The following is a 24,974-nucleotide window of genomic DNA, read 5'->3' on the forward strand; positions in this document are numbered from 1 at the left end:
CAAATGAACATTTCTGTTTTCAAAGGTCAGTTTAGAACTGCACAGAGTCAAAAATGACAAATAAAAAGTGCTGAACGACACAAGTTGTTTCATCATGTTTTATTCATATTCCATTCCTTTAGTTGTCTCCTTGGTTACACATAAAATGTTTTCCGGGTTACCATGGCAAACTGAACCAAATGTACACAGGTCCGGACACGACAAAAAAGGTAGCACAAGACAGCTGCAATTAGCACCGGCTACGAAAAAACTGACACACTTAGTAAATCATCATTTACGACAAAAATATGAAAATCCAGTTCTTTTTCTCTCCCATGTATTGCTGCAAAACAAGTTTCACTTCGTCCTCTAACATTTCTTTGTCTCTTTGAAAACAACAAAAGTTTTTGTGGATTAAAAGAGTGATCACAAGATCAAAGTGATCAAAATTGAAAACTGCGGAAAAAAGCTACGAATACTCAATGATTGAAATAGTGTAAAATAAAGACATAAAAACATCTCTATTGAGGATGAACACTAGTTTTTAACAAGGCGACAGAAAAGATTTCAACAAATATCAGAGTTACAGTACTAAACACATCACCAAAGAAAATGTGGTCTAACCCTTTCACCCCCAATTGCTTGTATATAGGTCCATCTTCCCTGTTTAAAACAATGGGATTGAACCAAAGTCTGGTGGTGAAAGGGTTAAAGTGACTTTACAGATGGGAAATTGTACTGTCACAGGGTTATATCAGTACAGGGTGTCTTGTTTACAGTTTGTTGCAATATGTAACAGTACATACATCAATTCTATGGAGAATATCCCACAACCATTATGGCAAAAAATACTACTTCATGTTATTTGAAAAATGGGAAAACTTAACATGATAGAAAGTAATCACATTGTCACTTGTTGGCTTGTCTGAGATTCATAATGGATGTGTGGCATACGGCATGGAGACTTGATAAATGAAACCATGTTTGTTCTGATACCCTGGTCTTTGACAATTAATTTTTCATCTGAGATGTTGAAATCTAATGTCAATACATTGAAATTGAAAATACCGAGACTGGTCACAATCATGAGTTTGGTCTGTGTAAATGGACGCACTTCTTAAACAAACGACACCAAAATACCCATCAAAGTGATAAATCACAGAGTCGGCATGAAGTGTGCACTGAAACTCTTGAGACAACCACATCAAGCATATGTAACATGTTACTTTGGAAGTATCTGAACTCAATATTTCATGCAGACTCCAATACTTGATTAATTTACATCAAATTTTGTCCACTGAGAAGTAAATTAAAATAATTGTCAAGGAGCTTGATTCACTTTCATTAATAATGACCACTTACATACATCTGACCGAGAAGCCCATTGATATGGTTTGGTATAAGAACTTACAATATCAATATTGCATTTCTGACAGATGACTTCAGGAGTCAATACGGTTGTTATTGACCCTTCTCAATAAATAATGACCTCTCTCAAGGTGGCCTTTAGAAACAAATGAGTAAATCTTGAAGGCTTACTCTCTGATTCTTATAATTACATCACCATTTGTCGCCATCATAGAAAAATAATTATACACCTGCATGCATTGAAGTTTTCATTATGGGCCTGGTATCTCATATCTTAAAGTCAACAGAACATTTTATTGGCCAGGTACCTCACCACTTGAGGGTCAACAAAACATTATACTGACCAAGTACAGTTCCACACCACTTTCAGGTCAACAAACGTTCTATTGACCGAGTACCTCACCACTTTAAGGTCAACAAAACACTAGATTGACCAAGTACCTCATCACTTTAAGGTCAACAGAACATTATATTGACCAAGTACCTCACCACTTTAAGGTCAATAAAACATCATATTGACCAAGTACCTCAACCACTTTAAGGTCAACAAAACATCATATTGACCAAGTATCGCATCACTGTAAGGTCAACAACACATAATATAGACAGTTCTTAGGCACCTGTACAGATAAAAAACTTTGTTTTATGGATATGGCATCTCACATTTGCATGTTGACAAAACAATATATGTCAAAGGAACCTGATATCTGACCATTATAGTCTGACAATCACAAATACATCATTGATTTGTCACCCATTTTGAGTGCTGTGTAAAATGGCATTATCCTTCTGTAGGTTTAGGCAGTTTCATAAACTTTTAGTGACCTATCTAAAAAAGAGCAAAAACACTACAATTCTACATTGGAGGGAAAATATTGCTTTTATCACAAAACGCTCAGTACTGTATATTTATATTTGGAGAATGCATCTCAAAAGGGAAACTGTCATAGAAATGATTATGAGTAAATACATTCTGTAATCTGCCAAATGAAATGTTGCTAGCCAGTTTGCATGGAATCGATCAGCAATTTAGTATCCATTTTGATGCTGAAATATTGTTGAATTTGCCAAGAGCTATACTGGAATGGTAAACTAGTGGGTTTCATCATTTTAGTATACTAAACAAAGATAATGAAAGTACCCAATAAGTCATGTGAAAAAAAGAATTATATAGCCACATTGGAGGAACTGTTCACTACGTTTTGATAAGCTGTTGGTGTTGCGTATCTATTGTAAGGTTGGTATGGGATAAAAAAAAATTGCTAACCATTTTGCTTTTGGACCAGCTGAGTGTATATCAATACTTAGAAAAATTGAAATATACAAGAGAAAAACACAGAACAGTGTACGGAACCTTTTAAAAAGTTTACAAAACAACAAAACGTCTTCAAACCAATTTCAGAGTTTTCAGAGGGTATGAATGACAGTGTAGCTTTCGTACAAGTCAGGATTACCCTGTCACGACACTGAAGGCAACGAAATTCTCTGTAACACACATGATAGAAAAATGCAGATGTTATTCCTATATTAACACTGCGACTGAAAAAAATTGGACAAAACATCAAGAGCAAAAAAATAATGATGTGATTCAATAAGTAATGCATCACTCCCAATGAACAGTAAGTTTGTAATTTTCTTCTGAATAAAAATCTGCTAACAAAACACATATCAGATGAACAACAAGATGGACAAAATGAATGAAAAACATTGAACAATGTCATAAAATATTTGAAAATGTTCTTGTCAATACAAAATAATGCATTATGAGTGTTGTATTACAGAAAGGTTCAGTTTTGTTGCTGTCACACAAACACAACAACTACCTACAGAGCATGTCACATTTGCAAAAAAAAACAAGCTGCTTCAACAGCTTTAACAGCGCCCTCATAAAATTGGTCTTCACACTGGTATATTCATTTTAACCCTATCACCAGCATGGTTTAACCCAAACCCAGTGTTTTCAACTGTACACTTGGACCTGTGTACTGAGAAGTAGAGGGGTGAGCAGATGAAATTTTGGCAGCAGAATGCAAAAAATTCTTACAATAATTGTCATCTGGGTGCCTTTACAGTGCAACCGATATGCACGCAATCACTGAAAAAAGTATAATTTAAAACAAAAAAACAATAAAAGTCTACGATAACTGACTTGTTATTTTTGTGTGTGAATATAGTGTGATCAATCAGCTTTCACTGGCTTGTCAAAATACTAGTACTTGCAAAAATTATGCAGAGTTGATCCTCTCTTCTTACATTTCACATTTTATGGACAGATGTTTGAATGAAAGTCCCAACAGTACTCTTGATGTGTTTTCTCAAAATTTTGATATGTCCCCCCTCCCCTTTTCCTTTCCCTCAAAAAAGCTATTAATCCTGCTGTGAGTTCAAAATCATGAACTGCTTGTGAAAAGTAACATTGATCTAACTGTGATCTGGTATATAACAAAGCAAATGCAGAGCTTTAAAATCTTGTGATTGAAAATTAATACTTAGTATCACAAATAACTGGTAAATTTTTGACAACAAACAATGTAAATTATTCTTCAACAACATATTCCGTTTACATATTTTTGAGACTCCTGGGAGAGGGATACAAAAACCCAGAACCGTGCTAATTCAATTGACATAGAGGTCAACGAAGGTTTACAAAAGTTGCTGAGCCAAATTTTTCATGAACATGCAAAACTTGCTGGGCAAATTTTTAGCGAACATACAGCATATGTTCCTGTGATACTGTTCAGGCTGTAATAGACATTTGCAGAGTCAAGGTACACTTTTAGCTTTAAAAAAATTAATGTAATCATAATTTACTTTGCAAAACAAAATTAAAGACAAATTTTGTTGCATTGACACACAAACTTGGCAGCCATATTGAAATTTTTAATAGAAGTAAAATCTATGATAGTGTTGATCCCATATCAAAAATTTACACTGTGATCCTTGCTCATTTCCCTCCCCTAATTTGACATGATAAAGATTGAACCTTTTAACCTCCACATATTGGTACAACCCTTTTGTTTTAAAGGGCAAAGATGGACCACTCTATGGGAAGGTGGGGGGTTACTTTTGACATGATTTACAATCAAATTTGTACATTTGCAATTTTAGGGTAAAATCTTACAACAATTACATAGCCACTGCGATAGGTAAAACCACAAATTCTTGTGGCCAAAACAACGTGCATGAATGCGCATTGAACTGTGTGTATTCCAATATTCACAACCATGTATTTGTTTATCCTGCTCTGCTATTAAGTGACCTCTTCAGTGTCCATTTTTTCATAGAACACTGCTGTAATCAAGATGCCATGTTTTATTCCCGAGACAGTATGATTTAGATCATCCTTAATGAACTTTTTATTACAATTTAGCATTTGGTGAAGAGGATTTCTTGAATTTCAAGCAAATTTCTAAATTAATATGATCATGATCGGTCATTCAACTGAGAAGAAAACAACAATCAAATTTCGTATCCTAAGTTGTGCACGGTTTCCTATATTGAAAACAATGGAGACGTACCATTTCAACTCTTTTGGATTTCTCACGATTGCACTGAGTAAACATTCTCTTCTCACAAAACATCAAATATTTACATTGTTATGGTTAAAAAGGTGATTGTAGTTGAACCTTAGCTGAAGAGACTGTAGCCCTTGTTACAATTACTGTTGCCCTGTGATCCATTGCATTGGACTGAAGCTGTTCACGTAAGCAGTCTATTTTAAATAGTTGATGACAGAATTTTCCTAGCGGAAATAATGGCTAGAATTTTAGTTGTAGAAGTCAAAGCCCTTTTCCCCGTTACTGTTGTCTCCCTGTGTTCCATCATCATTACTTTCACAGGACTGTAGCTGTTCCAGTAAGCGGTCAATTTCTTCATGATTGATTGCCGAGTCTTCCTCACTGTCTTCTTTGCCAAGACTTTTGATCAAGTCTGACGTGTCCCTGGTGTTGTTCTGATCTGGATGGGTCTCTCTTGGCTGTGATGAGGCAGGCAGGAAGTCCATCTGTGGACCTGATGGGCAAATATCAGAAAAATATTACTCCAATGACTTGATTGTTAGCGACACTTTCCTCCACTACCACATTGTAAACTCCACACACACAAAGATCTTAAGCCATCCGCATTGGATCATATTGCAAAACAAGTGGATTTGGAGATCTCTGATGATACACTTCCTCACGACTAATCTTGAAGAGAAAACATGATAGGGAATCTGTAAAAGAAGGGTCTGTAAAACAAGGAAAAACTGAAACAAAAAGGCCAAAATCCATGGGTTTTTCAATGAGACCAAAATGTTGAGAACATGCATCATCTACTGATCAAAAATGTTTGATTGACTATACCTTGTATCAAGGGTGACAATATCAAAGTATAGAATCAATCTCTCTCTCTCTCTCTCTCTCTCTCTCTCTCTCTCTCTCTCTCTCTCTCTATATATATATGTATATATAATACACACACACACACACACACACACACACACACACACACACACACACACACAAAGCGGCCAAGAAAATCCTCTTCTCACATTACTCTTAGACTCCAGCCACTGAAAAGCGGTGTGAATACGACATACCTCTCCTCTGATAAAACAGAACATAGACACTGCTTGCATCTGTTTCATTGGGCTCCTGTTGAGAAGTCATCTCATCATTGTAATAGTACCATGGTCCAGTCAGGGCATTCTTACTGTATGCTGTATAGTGTCCTGCATTGACACCTGTAACAACAGATAAGATGAGCTCGGTTAAGATGTGCTACAGGGCCGTGGATGATTATACACCCACATGGAAAACAAAGTTAACTCCAGGGCTCGAAATACTTTTTTTCAACCACCTGTCCACTGGACAAGTCAAAATAAAAAGTGCCTGTCCCAGTGAGAAAAGTACCTGTCCAAAATGGCATAATTTATTCTAAGAAACTATACTAATTTCAACTCACCTGAGACAATGTCCAGAGAAATTGAATGTCATTTTTAATTAGTTTGATAGGAAGTTTTTGACAGAACCAACGAGTGAATCTGGGAAAGTTCAACAAACTCACGTTTGTGTTGTATGCAAAATGGCGTAACAACGCCATCCGTGTCGAGATGGCTCTGAGAATCTCCCAATCTAAGAGATTTGAGACGTGACCGTAGATAAATCAACATGGCTGACTCCTGTAAACAGTGATTAGATATTATCGAACTTTCTTTTACTTTTTTCTGACAGGTAAATATCCAAAAAATGATTTTCAAAATTTTAAAAGGTACATAAATTTAAACTTATGAATATTTGCTATAGTCAATAGGTTGAAATACTGGTTGCAGGCTTAAAAAAATCTACCTGTCAACTTGGACAAGTACTTTTCAAAACTACTTGTCCCAGGCCAAATTTCACTCATCCGGGACAGGCAGACAGGTATTATTTCGAGCCCTGAACTCACTGCATTACTGTAAGGGCGAGTGGTTTACCTTGATTTTGATTATTGTGAATGAATTTGCACAAAGCAGACACCATGGAGACACCATAGAAATCATGTATATGCATACGAACAAATCTCAATTCAGATCTTGTTTTTTAAAAGTTTGCTGTAATGGGTTAAGAAGCTGTCAGAAGTTTTAAACTTTCCACAACCTATACGGCATTTCATCGAGTTTGGGAGAGATTCAAATAATTCTGTCATTGTCAGTTTTTCACACTCTAAAACTTTTGTTTAGAGAATGGGGAGGGCTTCAAGATCAAACGCACCAACTTTCATTTGCCATGTGTGTGTTTTGGTCCCTAACACTTCCAAACAGCATTTACAGGAAAGACAACAGACAGTATTATCAAATCATTATCAGAAACACGTGATTTTACTCGGAAATTAATACCAGCTATAACTTTTTTGTTCAGTAAATGTTATACCTATTCACATGCCTTTTTAAATCATGTTCTTTCCAAAAATCAGGCATGACCTCAAATGCCGTTGATAATACAGAATGTCAGTGTAATATAACACCTCCCTGTACTGTGCTCCAAAGTTTACAATTTATGACAGCAGATATCAGCTTATGAACATACAGAGGTCACTGCTTTCTTTACAAATTGTATCTTTAAGAATTTCAATAGTTGTCTTTTCTCAACTACTTCAGCATGTGTAAAGGTTTTACGCAATGCAAGTAATTCTCGGACGATACAAAATTAACATAAATATGACAAGGGTAAATTTGGTTGCTTTAAGGTAGAAACTGACTTTAGGGACAGATATTCAGATTCTTCAATTTTTTCCAATAATTTGCTGGTCTACTGGTTTTGTGGACTCATTTTGAAGCTTGAGGAGTAAATACAGTTTTCAATGTCTTGCTTTTATGAAAACGGAAAAATCATTTTTCCAGGTAAAATCAGTGCAGGGATAGCGGCCTTTATTGTTGCACGGTGATGCATCATTTTCATTCTTGATTTGGAAAAAGAATGATTTAACGTTTTCTTGAGGAAAGTTTGAACAAAACTTTAAATCTTCAAGTTTTGAAGCATGTTCTACCTACACTGTACATGCAACTCCTTTGTCCTTTTCAGAATCTAACAGGAAGTGAAGATACTTTGTTTGTAGAGTAGAAACTGATGACAAGTGAACAGATTCAGAATGGAAATGACTTACCTCCAAAGTGACATACACAGCTCTGTAGGTCATAGACAAGGCTGTCATCAACTGGTCCTGAGATGAAACCTGAGACATCTAAACCCTCTACAGGGAATAAAACCTTGTTGTCTAGTTTAGTACTGCACAGTTCATGGAACACAAACCTGGTGAGAAGATTGCATAGAGAATTAACTCAGGTGAGACCTCACACATTTTACATCTCATTTCCAATTGCAGAGATCTGACATCATCTTTGAAAGATAATACGTTTGAACCACACACTGATTGTACAAAGGAGAAAATTGCTTCTCTGCTACAAAATATTTAGTGTGAGCTGTTTGCTTTTATTATATAATTTTTTTGTCTGCTGTTTTCAGATGTAACATAGCCTTAACCTGTCAGTCACTGCCTTGCAAGTCATTGAGTGGCCGCAATTGGATTGTGTTATGGACAGGAAAGTAAAGTTAAGTAAAACAATTACTCTGAAAATATTGACACTTTCACCACCAATATTTGGGAGCCTAATTTCCAAATGAAGTGATTGCCAGGACAAGTTAAGGTGAAATGATTTAAACTGGGCACCCTTAATTCCCTGTAAAGAAGGCCAACAGTCATTCTTAACAGTGATGGGTTCGGGCCAAACCACGATGGTGGATAGGTTAAAAAAGTTTTGATAAAGTCAGGTTCCAGTGAATCTTTGTGTATTTGTACATAACTTCAAGTTTGCCAGTCCTCACAGAATCAGTAATTACTGTCTCACCTTTTCAAATAGACAACCAGAGTCTCTGGGTACCTCCATACAGTCAGTGTCTTCCTGGCACACTGGTTTTGTTCACATTTTGGGCAGTACCATGGATTGTGCTCATCAAGAAGTTCACTGAAAAGATAAAATGTCAACTTTTTAAGAATGAGGGAAGATTAGCAGACACAGACCTTAGGATACAACTACAAGGTTTCCTGAGGGGCTCTAGCCATGTATACTATCCCTAAACCTACACTACTGACTCCCTAGATTACTAGTGGTGAATCCAAAACACTGCATCACTTCACTTATCTTCGCTCTTTCTTAAAGGTAGGGGAATCGATCCAAGGGATCAAGTTTGTTCTAGTCTGTAAGAGGATTATGAAGGTGTCATAGCCTTTTGTTTTCCATTGAAATTGTAATCTAGTAAGTACATTTCCTGGCAAGACAATCTGACGCCTGAACCATGCCTTTAAATTTCATTCAATAATTGCAATCATCCTTATGTTAACACAATGTCTTACACATGTATTGGCACTGAGGGAGGAAAATCAATTATTACACAAAGCATGACATCAGAATGATTAGTCTGTAAATGTGAATTGTAAAGTCTGCTGATATTTGTCTGTCATATTTTCTCCTCACCTCTCTGTAAATGCACGAAAGCAGTCCTGCAAGGTCAGTGGGGTCTGCTTGCGGAGGTCGTTCATGGACTCGTGGTCCGACATCTGCTCTGAGTACTCAAACTGATGCGGAATGACGTCGTCATAGACCACGGTGAGGTGGTCACCAGACTGGAGGGAGATATCGACTTCCCGGACCAGCTCACAACCACTGCAGTGTAGATTGTACATGCACCTTGAACAGTGGTAACCCTGCCAGAAGAAATTCAGTAGCAAATTACACAACATGTTACATACCAGTATATCACTTTCCAGACAGTTTATGACATGGAGGGAAAAAATTAAATGCTGCCTAACCTTTTTGCTGCTATCATTCCCTATCTGCCGTGTCAGTAAAAAGTGGTATTGAGCCAAAATCGTATGCATTTTCACCTACTTTGTCTTGGTATGTTATAGCAGCTTTAGTCTGTGAAAATCATGTTTACAGATGTTTTGGGGCTTTCAAATATTCATTTTTTTTTGGGGGGGGGGGGTTAATATATCTGACATGTTATGTTTCACTAGTCTTAACAAATTTGACCTGATGGTGACATATGAACTTGGCAGGATTAGGGTCAGCAGTCAAATACACATACATGCTACAATGCTGCAGAGTCTAACATGATCTTCAAAGGTCCTTCAGAAGTTTTTGCAACCAACAAAGATGTGGTACATATACAAACTTGTGCAAAAACTTCAGTAAATGTCTAAAGAGAATTGAGACAATTTGGAATGGTGCTATGAGACAAGCACAAAGAGAATTTCAGAAATAAAAATTAGCAAAAGGAATATTGAAATTTTGTTGTGACAGTTAACCCTTCAACTGCTGTAATTTTTCCCACCAAAATTTTTGTGCTGCAATATTTTACCGATTTTTGTGAACTTTTCTGTATGTTTTTCTATAATTTTAGACCAAATGGATATCACGTTTCATCGGCTACAGTTTTTTATCAAATTTTGGCAAAAAATCAGATAAAAATTGACTATGGTATATTTTATTAAGGTGACAAAAATTGACTTTGGCACTCAAAGGGTTAATCTGCAGTGTATGAGTGAATGAATATTCATAGTATTGTACAATAGTTATTATTCCATGAGCACACATGAAATTCACTTGATCAGATTTATTTCAAATAAAGTGCTACAAACTATTAAATTTGCAAACTTTTCTTGTCAAAACACATTAAAATCAACAGCTTTTCATTGTATATTTACAAACTTGTAAAGTAAATTGTACATTATTCTTATAATATATCTACATATAATCTTTGATTGTAACTAACACAAGAATGATTCCTCTTAAACGTAAATCTGTAATGAAATAAAATTTTTAAGCTGAGAAATGAAAATTCGTTAAAAGTATTAAGGTTAGAAACAAAATATTGTTTTCTCTCTTATTTTTAGAAATAACCTGTGATATCACTCTCGTTTTTATTTCAAGAAAAATTCACACAAACCTGTCCATCAGTGAGAACAATCTTGTAGACAGATTGAAACGGCATCAGACGTTCTATTGCACAAAATAAGACTTCTCCTTGAATTTCATTGGCTAGGAAAACCATGCGAGGATGGCCAAACAGCTTCATCTGAAAAGGAAAGCAAAGGTTGAAGTCTGTTTACCATCTTCTAAAAGTGAAGTAATCAATCCACATCTCAGCTTCTTGAAGATCTTGCTGCAATACAATCCTTGTTCAGTTACATCTCGTTTCACTGCTTATGTGAAATGATTTAAAACTAGCCTTGGTCAGAAATGACGCAACTTTGTGTCTGAGACACAGCTCAAGGAACAGCACATCCTTCCAATGGTGTAAGATTATTCGCATTAATTTATTGTCAGTTTCTCTTTCAACCTATGCATACTGGCCAGATGCTTGCAACCTTGATTAAACTTCCCCAACTGTGTCAAGTCAGTCAGTATCTTATAAGTTTTAGGGATAGTGTCTGCTTTACACAATGTGTATGCTTTGTTTACAAACACTGTATAATGGGCTGTTTCAGCAGCAGCAGCAGCAATGTCTTGCCTGATAGATGCATCTACAGGAATTTCATCCTCTCACCTTCCTTTGTCCATCTTCTTCATAATCATATCTGAATTGCACAGGAATGGAAAGGACACGCTTGCTGGCTTTTTCATCCGTGGGTGGAGGTGCTGCCACAAAATCCTCAGCCGGGTTCACCTCTGCCGTGCAAACCTGAAATAAATATCAAGCACATCATTTCCAGAACAAAAGTTCACAAAACAATTCCTAGTATCTGCAATGCAATCATGAACATGAAAATACCGGTGAGATTTATTTCAAGAACTATAAAGTTTTATGTAAACTTCACACAAGGGTGGTTTTGCACTATTTCAGTATTTGGATGAAAAGTGTTGTATATGTCAATCTTGATCTCTGAACTTTACTGCATTTTAACTGGAATATTCAAATTCAAATTTTATCAGGCTATAAAGAAATTTACATTCATAAAGAGTAATCAGAAATATGACTAGGGTCATTACAGAAATCTAACCTTTCACCACCAGATTTTTGGTAAGAAATGGGGTGAAAGGTTATTCTTTACGAGTGGTGGAGTATCTGATATATGTATACTTACAGGGCATTGAAAACCAGCTGTTCCATAGTGTTTGGAAGTTGCCTGCAAAAAATAATGAAATCGTACTACAATGAATTCATGTATTCAAAAGATTCTTTTTGTAGGGTAAGAGGGTTTTATCTTAAATTTGAAGGCTTTTCAGCTGAATCTGACTTCATGACAATGTGTGAGACCATGGGATCCAAAATAAGTGTGAGGTTTTCAACAATACAATCATTTTTTGTTGAACTGATGAAGGTGACACACTTAAGAAATTTTCATAAGGAAGATATTCAACCTGGAACTTTGAAATTGATGGAAAACTGACTCTTCTGGGAAAAGCTGGGAATCTGACTGCTGTGGATGATGAGGAGATCATTTAAAGCCACACTGTTTCCTGAACAGTGCTTTCTTCAGAAATGTATGACAATTTCAAGTTCACAAAGAGAACATGACACAATAATTACAAGCAGGTCAATTCACCATACCTCCAAACACACATGGCAGAGAGATCCTCCACAGGACAAATGAGTCAACAATTCATGATTTGGCAGTTCTTCAAGACAGACAGCACAAGATCGCCAGTCCACAGCAATATTGCTTTCGTTGTTCGGGTACTGATTCAGTGTGTCATCAGTCCATGGGTGGGTGTCGGCATTGTTTGGTACCCAACTAGTGCTGACATCACCAGTTTGGTTGTTGATGTCAGCGCTGTCAACTTCGTCTGTTAAAGTGGTTGGTGCATTGGAATTAGAAGGCACATTCCAGTCATTGTTCGGTTGGGAAAAAGTTTGTTGCATGGCATCACTTTGCATGTCCCTGGAATCATAGTTTCCCAACATTCCGGCATCAAAATATCCGATATTGCTGAAAACGTCCCCCTGAGCTGCATCTGTGGTATAGTCCTTTTCAGCTGACTGCATGACCACATCATTGCTATCCTCAGTGTTGTTGACATCAGTATTCTCCGTGGTGATATCATCTGTGGTGACATCATCGATAGCAGTGCTGACATCACCACTCTCTGTGATGACATCATCATCTCTGGTTCTCCACCTATTATCGTCACCTGAGTCAGCCATGACAAAGTCACCGTAGGAACAGTATAAGTTGTTGGGATGCATTATGTTAAGGTCTGGTTTAGGAGCCATTTCAAAGGCATAGATTTGTCTGTAATCGTCGTTTACATACCTGAGATGGGTCCCATCCTCCTGTGAAAGAAATTATGGATACAGTAAACAGCTTGGACAATAAAAATCATTCAAGCTGTGTGACTTAATCGGCTAAGGCGTTGTTTCAATCGATGTGTATCAGCAATTTTTACAAAATTAACACAGCAGGGCTGGATGTAGTCTTGTTTACATTTGTCAGCTACATGCTCTCAGTTATACAACACACCAGGGCCACTCCACACAAGTCAGACAGAGAAACATTAACAAATCACCACACTTTGCGATGTCAATGCCACTGGTGGGTTTATGAATAGTAAACCAAGTACACTATGGCTGATGTACACATTGAAAGATAAATGAGGACAAAGTGATGACAGAAATAGAGGATGAGGACAGACAGGAGGGCCAAGGAATTAAAAACAGTTGTACTCACCAATACCCTGGCAACATGGTTGTCGAAGACTTCGGCTAAGACAACGTCATTTGGTGGCGGTACGTTCTCACCAAAGATCATGGTCATTAGATTTACCCTGAGTTGTTTGACTGTTTGAGTCTTGATCAAATTCACCAGATACCTCATCGGTTGGTGGTGGTTCAGAGGTACCCATACTACAGCTGCAACAGAACAGATACAAGTAATTCATCAAGATATTGCCTACCAGTATGTATTACCTGTCATACAGGGAGACAATTCCTACAGACAAATCCTGCCCCCAGAGAAAGTAAAATTTTCATCAGGGTATGTGAAAAAATACTTCACTTGCATTAGGAACGAGTTAGTTTTTCTTTTTTGCCTTTCAAAGAAGTTGTTGGCATTCTTCCATGCATGTACTTTTTTGAATCTTTTCATCACCATGATATGGCATAAAGACATTGCTATCTAGAGTGACTGTCCTCTCACTGGTTCCATGATGTTTTTTTGTGCCAGGGTGAGTACATGTAACTTATGCCATTGGTGGCTCTTGCTATCCTGGATGATATCTTCCTTGCTGATTGAAACAAAATGCACCAACCTGTTTTTGGCATTATCAATGATATCAATGACTTTGTTAATATAGTATGTACACAACAAACAACACGTTTCAACTGTGTAGTAAGAATTTTAAATGGCAGCAGCAATGCATTGTGGGATAACCACGAAAAAGTATATTTAGGACCTGTTCACAGGGAATGGTGTGCACAGATTGCAACCAAAAACACTCTCCTTTGACTTTATTGACTCTGATCTCGGAGATGGTAAGCATCCTGATTTGAAACTTACCAATCTGTCTCTCCATGGCATGAGGTAACGGCAGAGAAAGATACATGAAAGGTTCAAAGGTCACAGAGACATGATCACATGCTGAACAAACAACCTGAAACACAATGAGATAATAATATATATAACAGAAATCATAAGTAACAATACCCTTTTCGGTCAAGGTCAAGGTCAGCTAAAATCTGTCTGCATTATACACCAAGTCATCCAAAAAACATGATATATATAGCAGGACAATTGAGGGGAAATCTTCATGTTGCTACAAGTATTACAGGACTTCAAAGGGTCAACTCTGTACCATGTTATATGGGACACATCAAATCAGTCAATGCGTTTATATGGGACAAGTTATCATTTGCTGGTTTCAGCCTACTTGACCTGATGGAAACACATGAACTGTGCTGGATGAGGGTCGGTGGTTATATACATGTAGCATTTAGAGCAATCAGTGATTTATACTTTTAGATGACCTTCAACAATAAATAACTTGGAGAACATGAACAGACCGTACAATCATATCAGTGTGTTTGTTAGAGCCGGTAAATTTTACCAGGGTACCCCAGTCATAGTCCTGGATTTCCCCAAGTATATGGATGCAATCCAGGGGACAACAGGCATGTTACTGGGGTTCCCAAAATAGTGTGCATGGAGGAAAGATTGTCCAAATCAAGATTTTTAGTTTTTGTATATAATCTGACATTTGAGAAGAGGAAGAATAAAAATTGTTTATATAGGTCAAATGTGCCTTGCGGACATAGTTGGACTCAAATTTTAACAATACTTCTGTGATATACCATTCTTTGGGTCCATTTTGAAGCTGTTGGAGTAAATATACTTTCTATGGTCTTATTTTCTATATATTGAAAATTTGCTTTTTCCCAATGGAGTTATCATGGGGATGGCAACAATTTTGAATTTCGAATATCAGTAAATTTTAATACCGTAACGGTAATTTGCATTCAAAGTATTAAAATTTGCATGGTGACTCCCTTATTCTTGATTTTGAAAGAGAATGATTGAAGTTTGAGCAAAAGTCTACATTTTTAAATTTAAAGGTCTATACTACTTCAATTAAACATTTTTCAATTAGCTAGCTGTAAACAAGGTTTGCTTAAAGGTATACTGTCACCTGTTCCAATTTTGCCACAGTTACCATGGAATGAGAAAATCTGACCAATCACAGATTTTAAGCGGGTGGCCACTTTTTAAAAACAGCGCCCTCACATGGGCATTTTGAATACCAAGGAACGCTCCTTTGACTAAATATAGGCATATCTCTTATTTGCTGCAGCTGCAAAATATAACACCGCGTTTTAAGATATGCCTAACAAATTTGAATTCATAATGAAAAATACTAGCATATCAATTCCTCTAGCACAGAACATATCTACATGTATGAAATTGAGAACGGAACGCCTATCAGAAATGTAATCATCATTTGATTGTTTTCTTGTATGAATTTATTTCTTTTTTTTGGTATTATTACTTCGAAACACTGTTTTGGTTTCGTTTGAGTAACTTCCTCATTTGTTTTTGTAACACTTTTCTTCCTTTCAGAGGGAAGTTGTGTGTTTAATAATATACATATTTAGATTTCAGGTGACTGTATACCTTTAAAGTTAAAAGCTTACACAAATTACAACCCTTTTCATCCAAATGGTGACAAAGCATTGATGACAACAGTAATGAAATGTCTTTTTAGTTACTGTGTCAAAAAAGTCTGCAAGTGATGACACTTTAATGATCACCATGGCAACACGGATACACTGCTCACAGTTAAAGTATATACACTGTGTACATAGTTTCAAGGTTACTCTCAGAGTAACCACACCTTGACTTTCATGACTCACCACTCCTTATAAACGTTGACCACAGTCAGTTTAATTGCTGTTCTATCACATCAGTGTTTTTGTAGTATTGGATGAAAAGTGTTGTATTATGTTTATCTGCTTGAAGAAAGAGTGAGAAACCATTCTGATAAAGAAAAGGTCTGAAAATTATTTTTCAAAGTAAATGTCACAAAGTGGCTAGAACAATTTTGAAAAATTTAAGGACAGCCCCATGACTTATACTTACAGTACTTTTGAATTGGCCCTGGAATGTGTCCACGATGACGGATCTGTTTCTTTCCAGGTATTTGTGCCATGCCTTTTCTGCCTGCATGTACTCCAGCATTGCCCTGTTTTGCCGTGGACTGTTCATACACACTGTAGTACCACTAGTACAAGTACTCGACTTTGAAAGGCTCACTTCATTGACCAACAAAGTCTGGTTATTAGCAAAAGTGATCTGCTTGCACACTGCGCCCTCGTCAAATTTCGCCCCCTTGAATTTCACCTCCTCCTCCTCCTCCTCTGTTTCGGCTTCCTCATCCTCCCCTTGTGGTTTCTTACAGTTGACTGGCTTCTCACATTCCATGTTCAACTCCAGACCAAAGGTATTGCTGGCAAATTTGCCGAGTTTGTCCTGCTCATCGTAGATGTTGCAGCTCTCATTGTTGGCACTGACAGGGAAACTTGGAGAGAGAGTTGGCAAACAGGTTAGTGTCTTTTTTCCGTAGTTTTGCCAGATCTTGTTTGACCTTCTCAACATCTCCCAGATCATGAGTGATGGAAAATATATCAAGAGAAGTGTCCCCTAGTACATCAACTCCTCCCTTGTAAAGCAGAGATTTCAGAATGGTCCCACTGTCATCCATTTTCATTCGTTTAATTGTGTCTATCTCACTCCCTCCTTCAATCACTTCTAGCTGTATCTTTTCGTTGTCGTTATCAGTTGCAAGATTTTCCACTTTCTTCTTCTTCTCCACAAGCAGGTTGGTCTTTTTGTTTCTTGGTGATTTTGGACTTGTGTCAGTTTTGTTTTCCACCTTGTTCTTCAGCGGCGATTTCTTGTTCGTTGTCGGAGACTTGTCGTTCTTGGGGAACTTCTCACTGTCAATGGCGATCACGGGCGGCGGACTCTCCTCCCTCAGCACGTTTGTGTTCAAGGTTTTGACGTCTTTCATGTAGAATTCTTCGATACTGGGCAGTTTTGTTATGTTGTTTGTGGCACTGTCAGTCTGTTCATCCTGCTCCAGGGCAGTTACATCCATGCTTTCTTCCTGTTCAGATATGCTCATCTCCGACCGACTGCTTTCTTCGTCCTCTTCAGACGTTTTGATGTCGAGATGCTTGCAAACTGACGTGGACGGCCTCACACTAGGCTCGTTCAACAGGTCATTGGAATCATCTGAGATGGACTCATCAGGTTGTACATCAAGGCCTTCCTTGTTCTTGGCGTGGTTCAATTCCTCATGTAGGCTATCTAACAGAAGAGCTAGAAACTCCTGACCATCATGCTGGGGGAAAATATATACATTAGCAAAAGAATGCCAGCTACATATTCTATGTTAGCAATTGATTATAAATAGAAGTGATGAAAGAAGTATTTTTTTGAGCTTCTGCAATATTTAAGTGATCGCAAAACTTGCATTGTGGGAAAGTGATCATGATTCTAACCAGTCTGCATTTGATTGTACATGACATATACATAGCTTGGTGCTTGCTTGGGTCTTTGGTGCTGATATAAACTTGTACTAGAGACTGTTAGAGCTTAAAAGTAAACTGCTCGAAGGTAAACGCATCATACTGTCTATGGCTTTTAACTACCTATCCTTTGACAACCAGTGCATCTGCAATTTATGGATGCAAGTGAACTTATGTTGATTGAACTTATGTTGGTTGTGCTGATTGTGAGAAATATTTTCTGTACAGTTTCACATTAATTTTATCACTTTATTCACTTAATAGTGATTAAAATCTCAAAAACTTGTAGGTTGCTGTACATAATCCAGCAAATCACTGTACCTGGTGGTACTGGTGTGTTGGCAAAGTCCCTGGCATATCATTCCATAGGGGATTACTCTGAGCTGCGTTGTCAGACACTGGTGACTGTATCTTTCCACATTGACTCAGTTGATATGAATATTTATTACCAAAGAGAGCAATGTGTACAATATCCCTTTGAGCGCCAAAGTCTATTTTTGTCCACTTTATAAAATAAACCCTAGTCAATTTTTCTCAGATTTTTGCCAAAATTTTGAGAAAAAACTGTAGCAAATGAAATGCGATGTCCTTTTGGTCCAAAATTATCAAAAACTTACAGAAAAATTCATAGAAATTGGTAAAATGTTGCACTAAAATTTTGGCAGGAGAAAATTACAGCGCTCAAAGGGATATTCAAACAGTTCACAGATTACGACAGAAACCAAGCTAATATCATCTGAAAGATATTATAGAATCAACACGATTATGATTCAGGTTGTGTCCCTATCATGTTTGGTGAGCCCATACTGATACACATACACCACATGGTCTTGGTGCAAGTCTATGAAATCAGAAAGCACACTTACCTGCCTGAAGTCTTTAAACTGCACGTGTACAAACCCAAGGGTCTCTTTGAACTCAGAGGGATGAAGCAGCGAATACTCTCCACACCAAACTTTCTGGACCAAGTTATGGAACCTTCCTGCCAGCGAGTCATGCATGAAAATCTCCTCCTCCAAGAAAAACTTGCAAAGAGCTGCACAACTCAGAAGGCACTGAAGACCAGAGTTCATGAAGCACGTATTCCCAAGGTTCTTCAATCCGCATACTCCCTTCTCAGCAGTGGAATCTGAGTTTGAAAAAAAAATTCTGTCTGTCAGCATTGGTACATAGTAAAACATGAAATGTTCACGCCCAAGTCAAATACAGATGCTAACAGTTAGTATAAGTAGTCCCTAACACTATGGCTGAAGTTTCCTCTTGATTCTCTTTCTCATTCTTATCACCAGTCTGGGAAAACTGTGGCTTGGCCATTCAAAATATGTGCCAGTACAGCACTTGAACAGACCCTTGGTTAATAAGTCATCGTTGATGACACAGTCCCAACAAAGTATCATTGTGTTGGTTGTGTGCCAAGGTGTTGATCTGGCTGTGAAGAGTAAGTCAATTTTGTGAATTATATTACTTCTGTGGGTGTTTGGCAAGAAAGTGACAATCTGCCAACAGAAAGTCAACAGAGGGCATCTTCTGAGCAGCTTAGCATGTGTGTAACCAAACTGATTTTGGATCATGTGATCTGTACGGGCCACAATAGTGTTGATCAAAGATGCCATTGTCCAACACTTGGGAAGAAGCTGGTGAAGCAAGCGCAAGTTGGCATGTTAACTCAAGATCGACGTAGCCACTGATAATGGAAACTAATCAAAATGTAAGCTGTGAAAGTCTATGAAAAAGAACTATTTGTGATCAACAGCTGGAGTCTTTCATCACTGTCGGCCACCATCACTGGAACTGTGATGTGGATTGTTCAGTTCATTTGAGCTGTGATTTTATGACTTTGTATTCCAGGCGTTCACTGGAGCTTTGTCAGCAAAGTTGGAGGGATGTTTGTCACCAACATCACTTTTCTGGAGTGTTGTGGTGAACATTATGATGTACTTAGCAAAGGCATATCTGAGATATCTGTGTGGCCGTGATTTCTATATTTGATTGGATCAAAATACAAATTGACGTGCACATGTTACCCATAATGTATTACCCTTGTACCAAGTATTAAAAACATTGGCCACAGTTTGTCAGAAATATCTGCTCGAACGCACACACAAATATATCAAAATGGTCACCTGGTGGCCATATTTGATCATACAAAAAAATCAATGTGCAAATGTAAGCCATTTATCTCTGTGCCAAGCTTGAATGAAATCAGCAAAGCCATATCTGAGATCTTGGTGTGAATGGACGCACGATCACACAGACAGATGCTGCATAATCCACTGGCATTGAATAGTAAATCAGTCTAGGGGACTAATTACTATTCAAGGCCAGCATTGAAGTTGTCAATGGATTATTCTGCGGTAATTATACATTGCACATTTCCCCCTAAAAAGAAACTTAAAATGAACAAGTCTGCATATAGGTAAATGCTAAATTCAATCATAACTTTTTCACTGATGGGCATAAATAATTGAAGTGTCCATTTTGGATAATTGTGTGGCCATTTTGCCTTGTGATATATTACGTTGTAGCTGGCAGGGAAATAGCGTGAAATAATTAAACCAAACATTACCTTTTACATCTGCAGACTGTGGTTCTGGTTCATCTGGTAAATATGGACCATACATGGCACTGGGGCATTCTGGTACTATGAAAGAAACAATATTTGCATCAAAATCCATTATCTGTTTGCAGGCTGATTTCAGTTAGACATGTAAACATTATTATGTCATGACAACCAAACTATTGAAAGATAGTTTTGGACAAGTGTAAAGTTGGCCTCATCCTCATCCTCAGCCTTAGCCTCAAGTGACCTTTGTAGCTGATGCTGAAAATGACGCTACTCAGCGTCATACCCGAAGAATGCCGAAGTGACACTACCCGATGACGGATAAATGATAAAATTCACCGACAACTTAAAACATTACAACTACCTTCTTTCACAATTTTCTTTTGAATCATAAAACTGGTTCGAAGGTAATATTTTATCAGAAGAATATCTCATAAAGACTAGTTTTTTCGGTAGTGTTCATAATTTTTAGTCCATGATCCCAGGAAATGTTTGTTGGTGTCCTGTCAACTCTTGTGTTAAGATTGTTCGAAAATTGGTGCAAAAAAGGCATTCATGGTCCAAAATGTGTAAAAATAGCCACCATGAGAGGCGATATGAAAGTCCTAATTATTTAGAAAACATATGAAACAATTAACTTGTATAGCTAATGACTTGAGGCCTGAAAAATTGCATAATTACGATTTAAAGGAACAACAAACATACCGCGTTCGAATTTAGGGCTAAGTATGTTGTGTTGTAACTACATTGTGAGAAAGTGATGTTAAGATAAAAGGTTACCAAATATTATGAAATACAATTTTTTGATTAATATTTAAAGTGATATGAAAGTTGGAGCACATCTTTACAGTGGTTTTACACTTATCATTCAATCAGACACAATCAGGAATAATCGGATCTGACGCCAGTGAAGCTGTTGCTGTAGCATCATCCTCATACTCATTATTGCATGACCCCTGAGGCTGAGGATGACACCAACTTTACGCTCATAACTTTTGGAGCATGCCTGCTAAAAGAAGGTTCATTGCTGGATCTGACGGACATACAACTACCACCACAATTACTAGTAGAGTGGTGGCTAAAGGCTCAAACCCCCCCCCCCCCCCCCCCCCCCCCCTCTCGTGGAGAATCAGGCAGCCATGGAATGGATCTGTCACGTCTGAATAAGGTTTCAATGCTTCTTTGAACACGTTGACTTTTCAGCCTTACCTGATGCAGCCGTGTTGCCAGCTTCAAGCCCAGACACACTGGGATTATCAAACGATGACTGCTCTGATAAGTCGAGGAAACGCTCCTCGCTGGTTGGTATCTGTGGAATGGAGTCCATCATGGCCGACGCTGAAGACGAGAAATCACCAGACCCCCACAGTGTGTCTGCAGTACCAGCTATCTCCTCCTTGGTGTCATCACCAATCTCTGTATTCGTATTCTAGATGGGTAATGTAGACACAAAGAGACAAATACAGTACACTTATTCTCTGTAGACTTAAAGCCCCAGTCCTAAATCTCTGGTTCTCGCATATGTTTTATTAACATTGAGGATTTACATACATGTCTGCAGACAGTCTTTGTTTGCCTTTAACCCTTTTCCTGCCGAGCGCCCTTGTCCGTTATTTTGCCAAGTCAGTAGAAAACCGCCCCATAATATGTGCCTGTAAAAGATTGGCTCTCCTGCATGTTATCCTGCCAGGCATTTTGGCAGAAATCGCCCCATTTTCAGGGTTGTTTTAGCCTACTTATACGTGTTAGACTTCGATAATTTCTACATGCCCGTAGACAGGGAAGGAGCTCAAGGGTTACTGCAGAAAAAAATTGAGGTCACCGGCTTTGTTTGCCCCTGGGAGTGCGTCATTTTATTGCCGTTTCATGTTTATTTTTTCGGAATAAACTCCTTCAGTATTACGCACGTCCGCTAGGCACAAACATCACCTCACTCGTCTGTTAGTCAGAGACCCTGAGCGTCGTGCTAGGGGTGCAGCAGCACGGCAAACCTGTCCTGTTTCCCCAGGGTAGGGTCAATTGAATACGTACCTTCAACGACTTGGCAGTGTAGCACAAAAACTACGTTTTTGCCGTTGTATTAACGACATGGCTGAGCCATTGAAGCACAGCTCCACGTAGTTTAGCCAGCTCAGTTGGGAGTTGGTTTACGAGTGTTACCGTTCATTACTGACTTAATCGAGTGGTCCTCAGTCAGGTACGGGTTTGTACCAACATGGCTTGGGCTGCAGCTAACCAGTGATAACCAGTCACTACACCCAAGTCTTCAGTTCACTTTTGCGATGCACGGGTGCAACGCAATATGCTTCCATTGTTCTAGCCATCGACGTGTCCACATGCCTGGCAGCCATATTGTACTGCTAGCTGGTTTGCATAACAAAAGCAGTCCCTGCTAAATGCAGACTACACATTGACCTTATTGACCTTATGAAACAAACAGCAAACAGCGTACGTAGTTACCAATGCGTCGGCAAGAGGATATGTTTGCCTGCAAACCAGAGCCAATACTTCGGACGATGGAATAAATAAAAAATCCAAAGCTACGTCCATTGAATGGCACGGCCAAGGCGGTGAAGGACGTTGCCTGGCTTGAACTTGCAGAGCTGAAGCCCAGCTTAGTACGTCGGACACCAGTTTGTAATGGTATTTCCGAGTCGTTCACATCCGTTCCATCGGAGGAACAAGTCGAGCCGTCCCGTCAAAAATACGTTCTCATTTTCAGTCACGCACAACTGAATAAGTGACTTTCGTCTCGCACCATCGGCATATCTGCCAAGTCGTTTACAAGAGGTAGCCTTCTAGATTAGCATTGCCGAGTTGGTCAAGTTCGGCAGCAATCTCTATAGTGCCAGGCAGCCAAGTACGTCCAACTCCGCCAGAAAACGTCACCATGCTATCCTGCCAAGTCCGCTAAAAAGCGGTAAAAAAAACCAGCCCCCCTCGGTGTGGGGACTGGCGGACAGGTTTCTGCACCTTTCCCTGTCTATCGACTCCCTGCGAACCCATTTCGAGGGGAAAAGGCGTTCCTTGTCAGAAAACCTCTCCTCGGATGACCCCTAAACGCACAGGGGATAGCAAAACGTAGTGCTGTCGACTTGGCAGGAAGGAGTACCCAAAAAGGGTCCGATTTCCACCGGGTTGGGAGAATAACGGTCACCAGTGCTTAGATTCTGGCTACACCGAATTTCAAGCGGATTTTCACCGACTTGGCAGGAAAAAGGGTTAAGTTAGATTTAGCAATTTAACCTATTTGATTTAACATGAAGGTGATAAGCATCCTGCCCCTCTGAGGCACACACATTGAAATATTTTTCTTTCATGCATTTACCATTACCATACTGAATATTATTGTCAGCAAGCCCCATTTTTAAATTTCATCTAGGCCAGAGCAGTCCCGCTCACTCCCACTGTAGACTGAAAAACCTTCATAACTTTACCAGCTTTACTGGCTGACAAAGTTCTATTTGCAGTGGCCAAGTTGTGATTTTGTATTTTCAACAATTCTCTAATACGTTTCCATTTATTGCATCATTGAAGGGAAAACTTTCCACACAAAAAAATAACTCAACTCCTGTTCTAGGTATATACCAACATATTGCATGCACTGAAGTGTCTGAATATGGCAAATGCAGTGAAGCGGCATAAATTTTACACAAAATATTTCTGCGATCTAATGCCCGCAGCTCACAAGGCTGTGTTGAGTCGAGTGGAACAATCAGGGAGTGGTAGGGTAAAATACGGATCACGGCAAACAGAGATCCGGAAGGGTTTCATTTAAAATGAGAGGTACCAAGCCAGACGAGACCCGAACCTACAGCACGGACACCTATCTTTGATTTCCGATCTTTTAAAAAGACAATTATAACAATGCGATTTTGTGTGAACTGAAAGAATGAGCTCATATGGGAAATTGAAAGTGAACTTTGCAGAACGCAATGTAGGTATGTATATTGACCATGATACAATCAACAGGTTACCCTTACAACACATACATTTAGAGTTTCAAGCAACGGCCGAAAAGAGGAAGCCCTGGCTTTTAAAGATATCGACCATATTCTTGTACAGTGCTGCTACATCCAGAGAAACGGGTCATGACAAAACGGCCAAACAAACTGAAAACAGGAACAGTCATCGGAACATGTTCTCCGCAGAACAAAGCGTAAGAGAAATTCGCATATTTCCATCGAATTGAATAAAAATAAAACAAAACAATGCAATACAAAAAATCGCAGCAACAGAGCTTGTTAGAACGAAACAACACTGATTTCTTGGAACCGACCATTTAAATTTCGAGACGTCAAACCACGAGGCCCATGTTAGGGCGTGATATATCCGATGTCGCTCGACTACACTAGTAAAAAATTGTAAATGTAATACGATGAATGTTTTACTCAAGACAGTAACAGTATGGTGTCACCTTGCTGGGCGGCAGGGGTAACAGCCATGTCGGCGCAGTGAATGATAACAAAAACGAAAATAATATTACCTGCTCCGCCATGTTGAAAGACCTTCAATGAAATCTC

General features: G+C 38.4%; 1 protein-coding gene across 2 annotated transcripts; it reads right to left on the reverse strand.

Moving 5' to 3' along the window:
- Positions 1-84: 84 nt before the first annotated feature.
- Positions 85-24,974, reverse strand: LOC139118520 (ubiquitin carboxyl-terminal hydrolase 4-like). 2 transcript variants are annotated; one of them, XR_011548750.1, is made up of 17 exons: positions 24,938-24,971; positions 21,661-21,880; positions 20,455-20,529; positions 18,755-19,017; positions 16,438-17,701; positions 14,365-14,458; positions 13,537-13,718; positions 12,420-13,142; positions 11,953-11,994; positions 11,415-11,549; positions 10,815-10,943; positions 9,341-9,570; positions 8,714-8,830; positions 7,972-8,117; positions 5,927-6,070; positions 1,875-5,358; positions 85-1,831 (listed from the first exon to the last, which is right to left on the reverse strand). XR_011548750.1 is itself a non-coding variant. In XM_070681855.1 (16 exons), exons 5-16 carry the CDS (start codon positions 16,963-16,965, stop codon positions 5,114-5,116), a joined length of 2,715 nt encoding a protein of 904 aa, XP_070537956.1. In that variant the 5' UTR covers positions 16,966-17,701; positions 18,755-19,017; positions 20,455-20,529; positions 21,661-21,880; positions 24,938-24,974; the 3' UTR covers positions 85-5,113. The 2 variants fall into 2 exon arrangements, 1 of the variants encoding a protein (XP_070537956.1); XM_070681855.1 differs by having other exon boundaries at positions 85-5,358; positions 24,938-24,974.

Source organism: Ptychodera flava, chromosome 19, assembly GCF_041260155.1.
Source record: "Ptychodera flava strain L36383 chromosome 19, AS_Pfla_20210202, whole genome shotgun sequence".
Lineage (NCBI taxonomy): Eukaryota > Metazoa > Hemichordata > Enteropneusta > Ptychoderidae > Ptychodera > Ptychodera flava.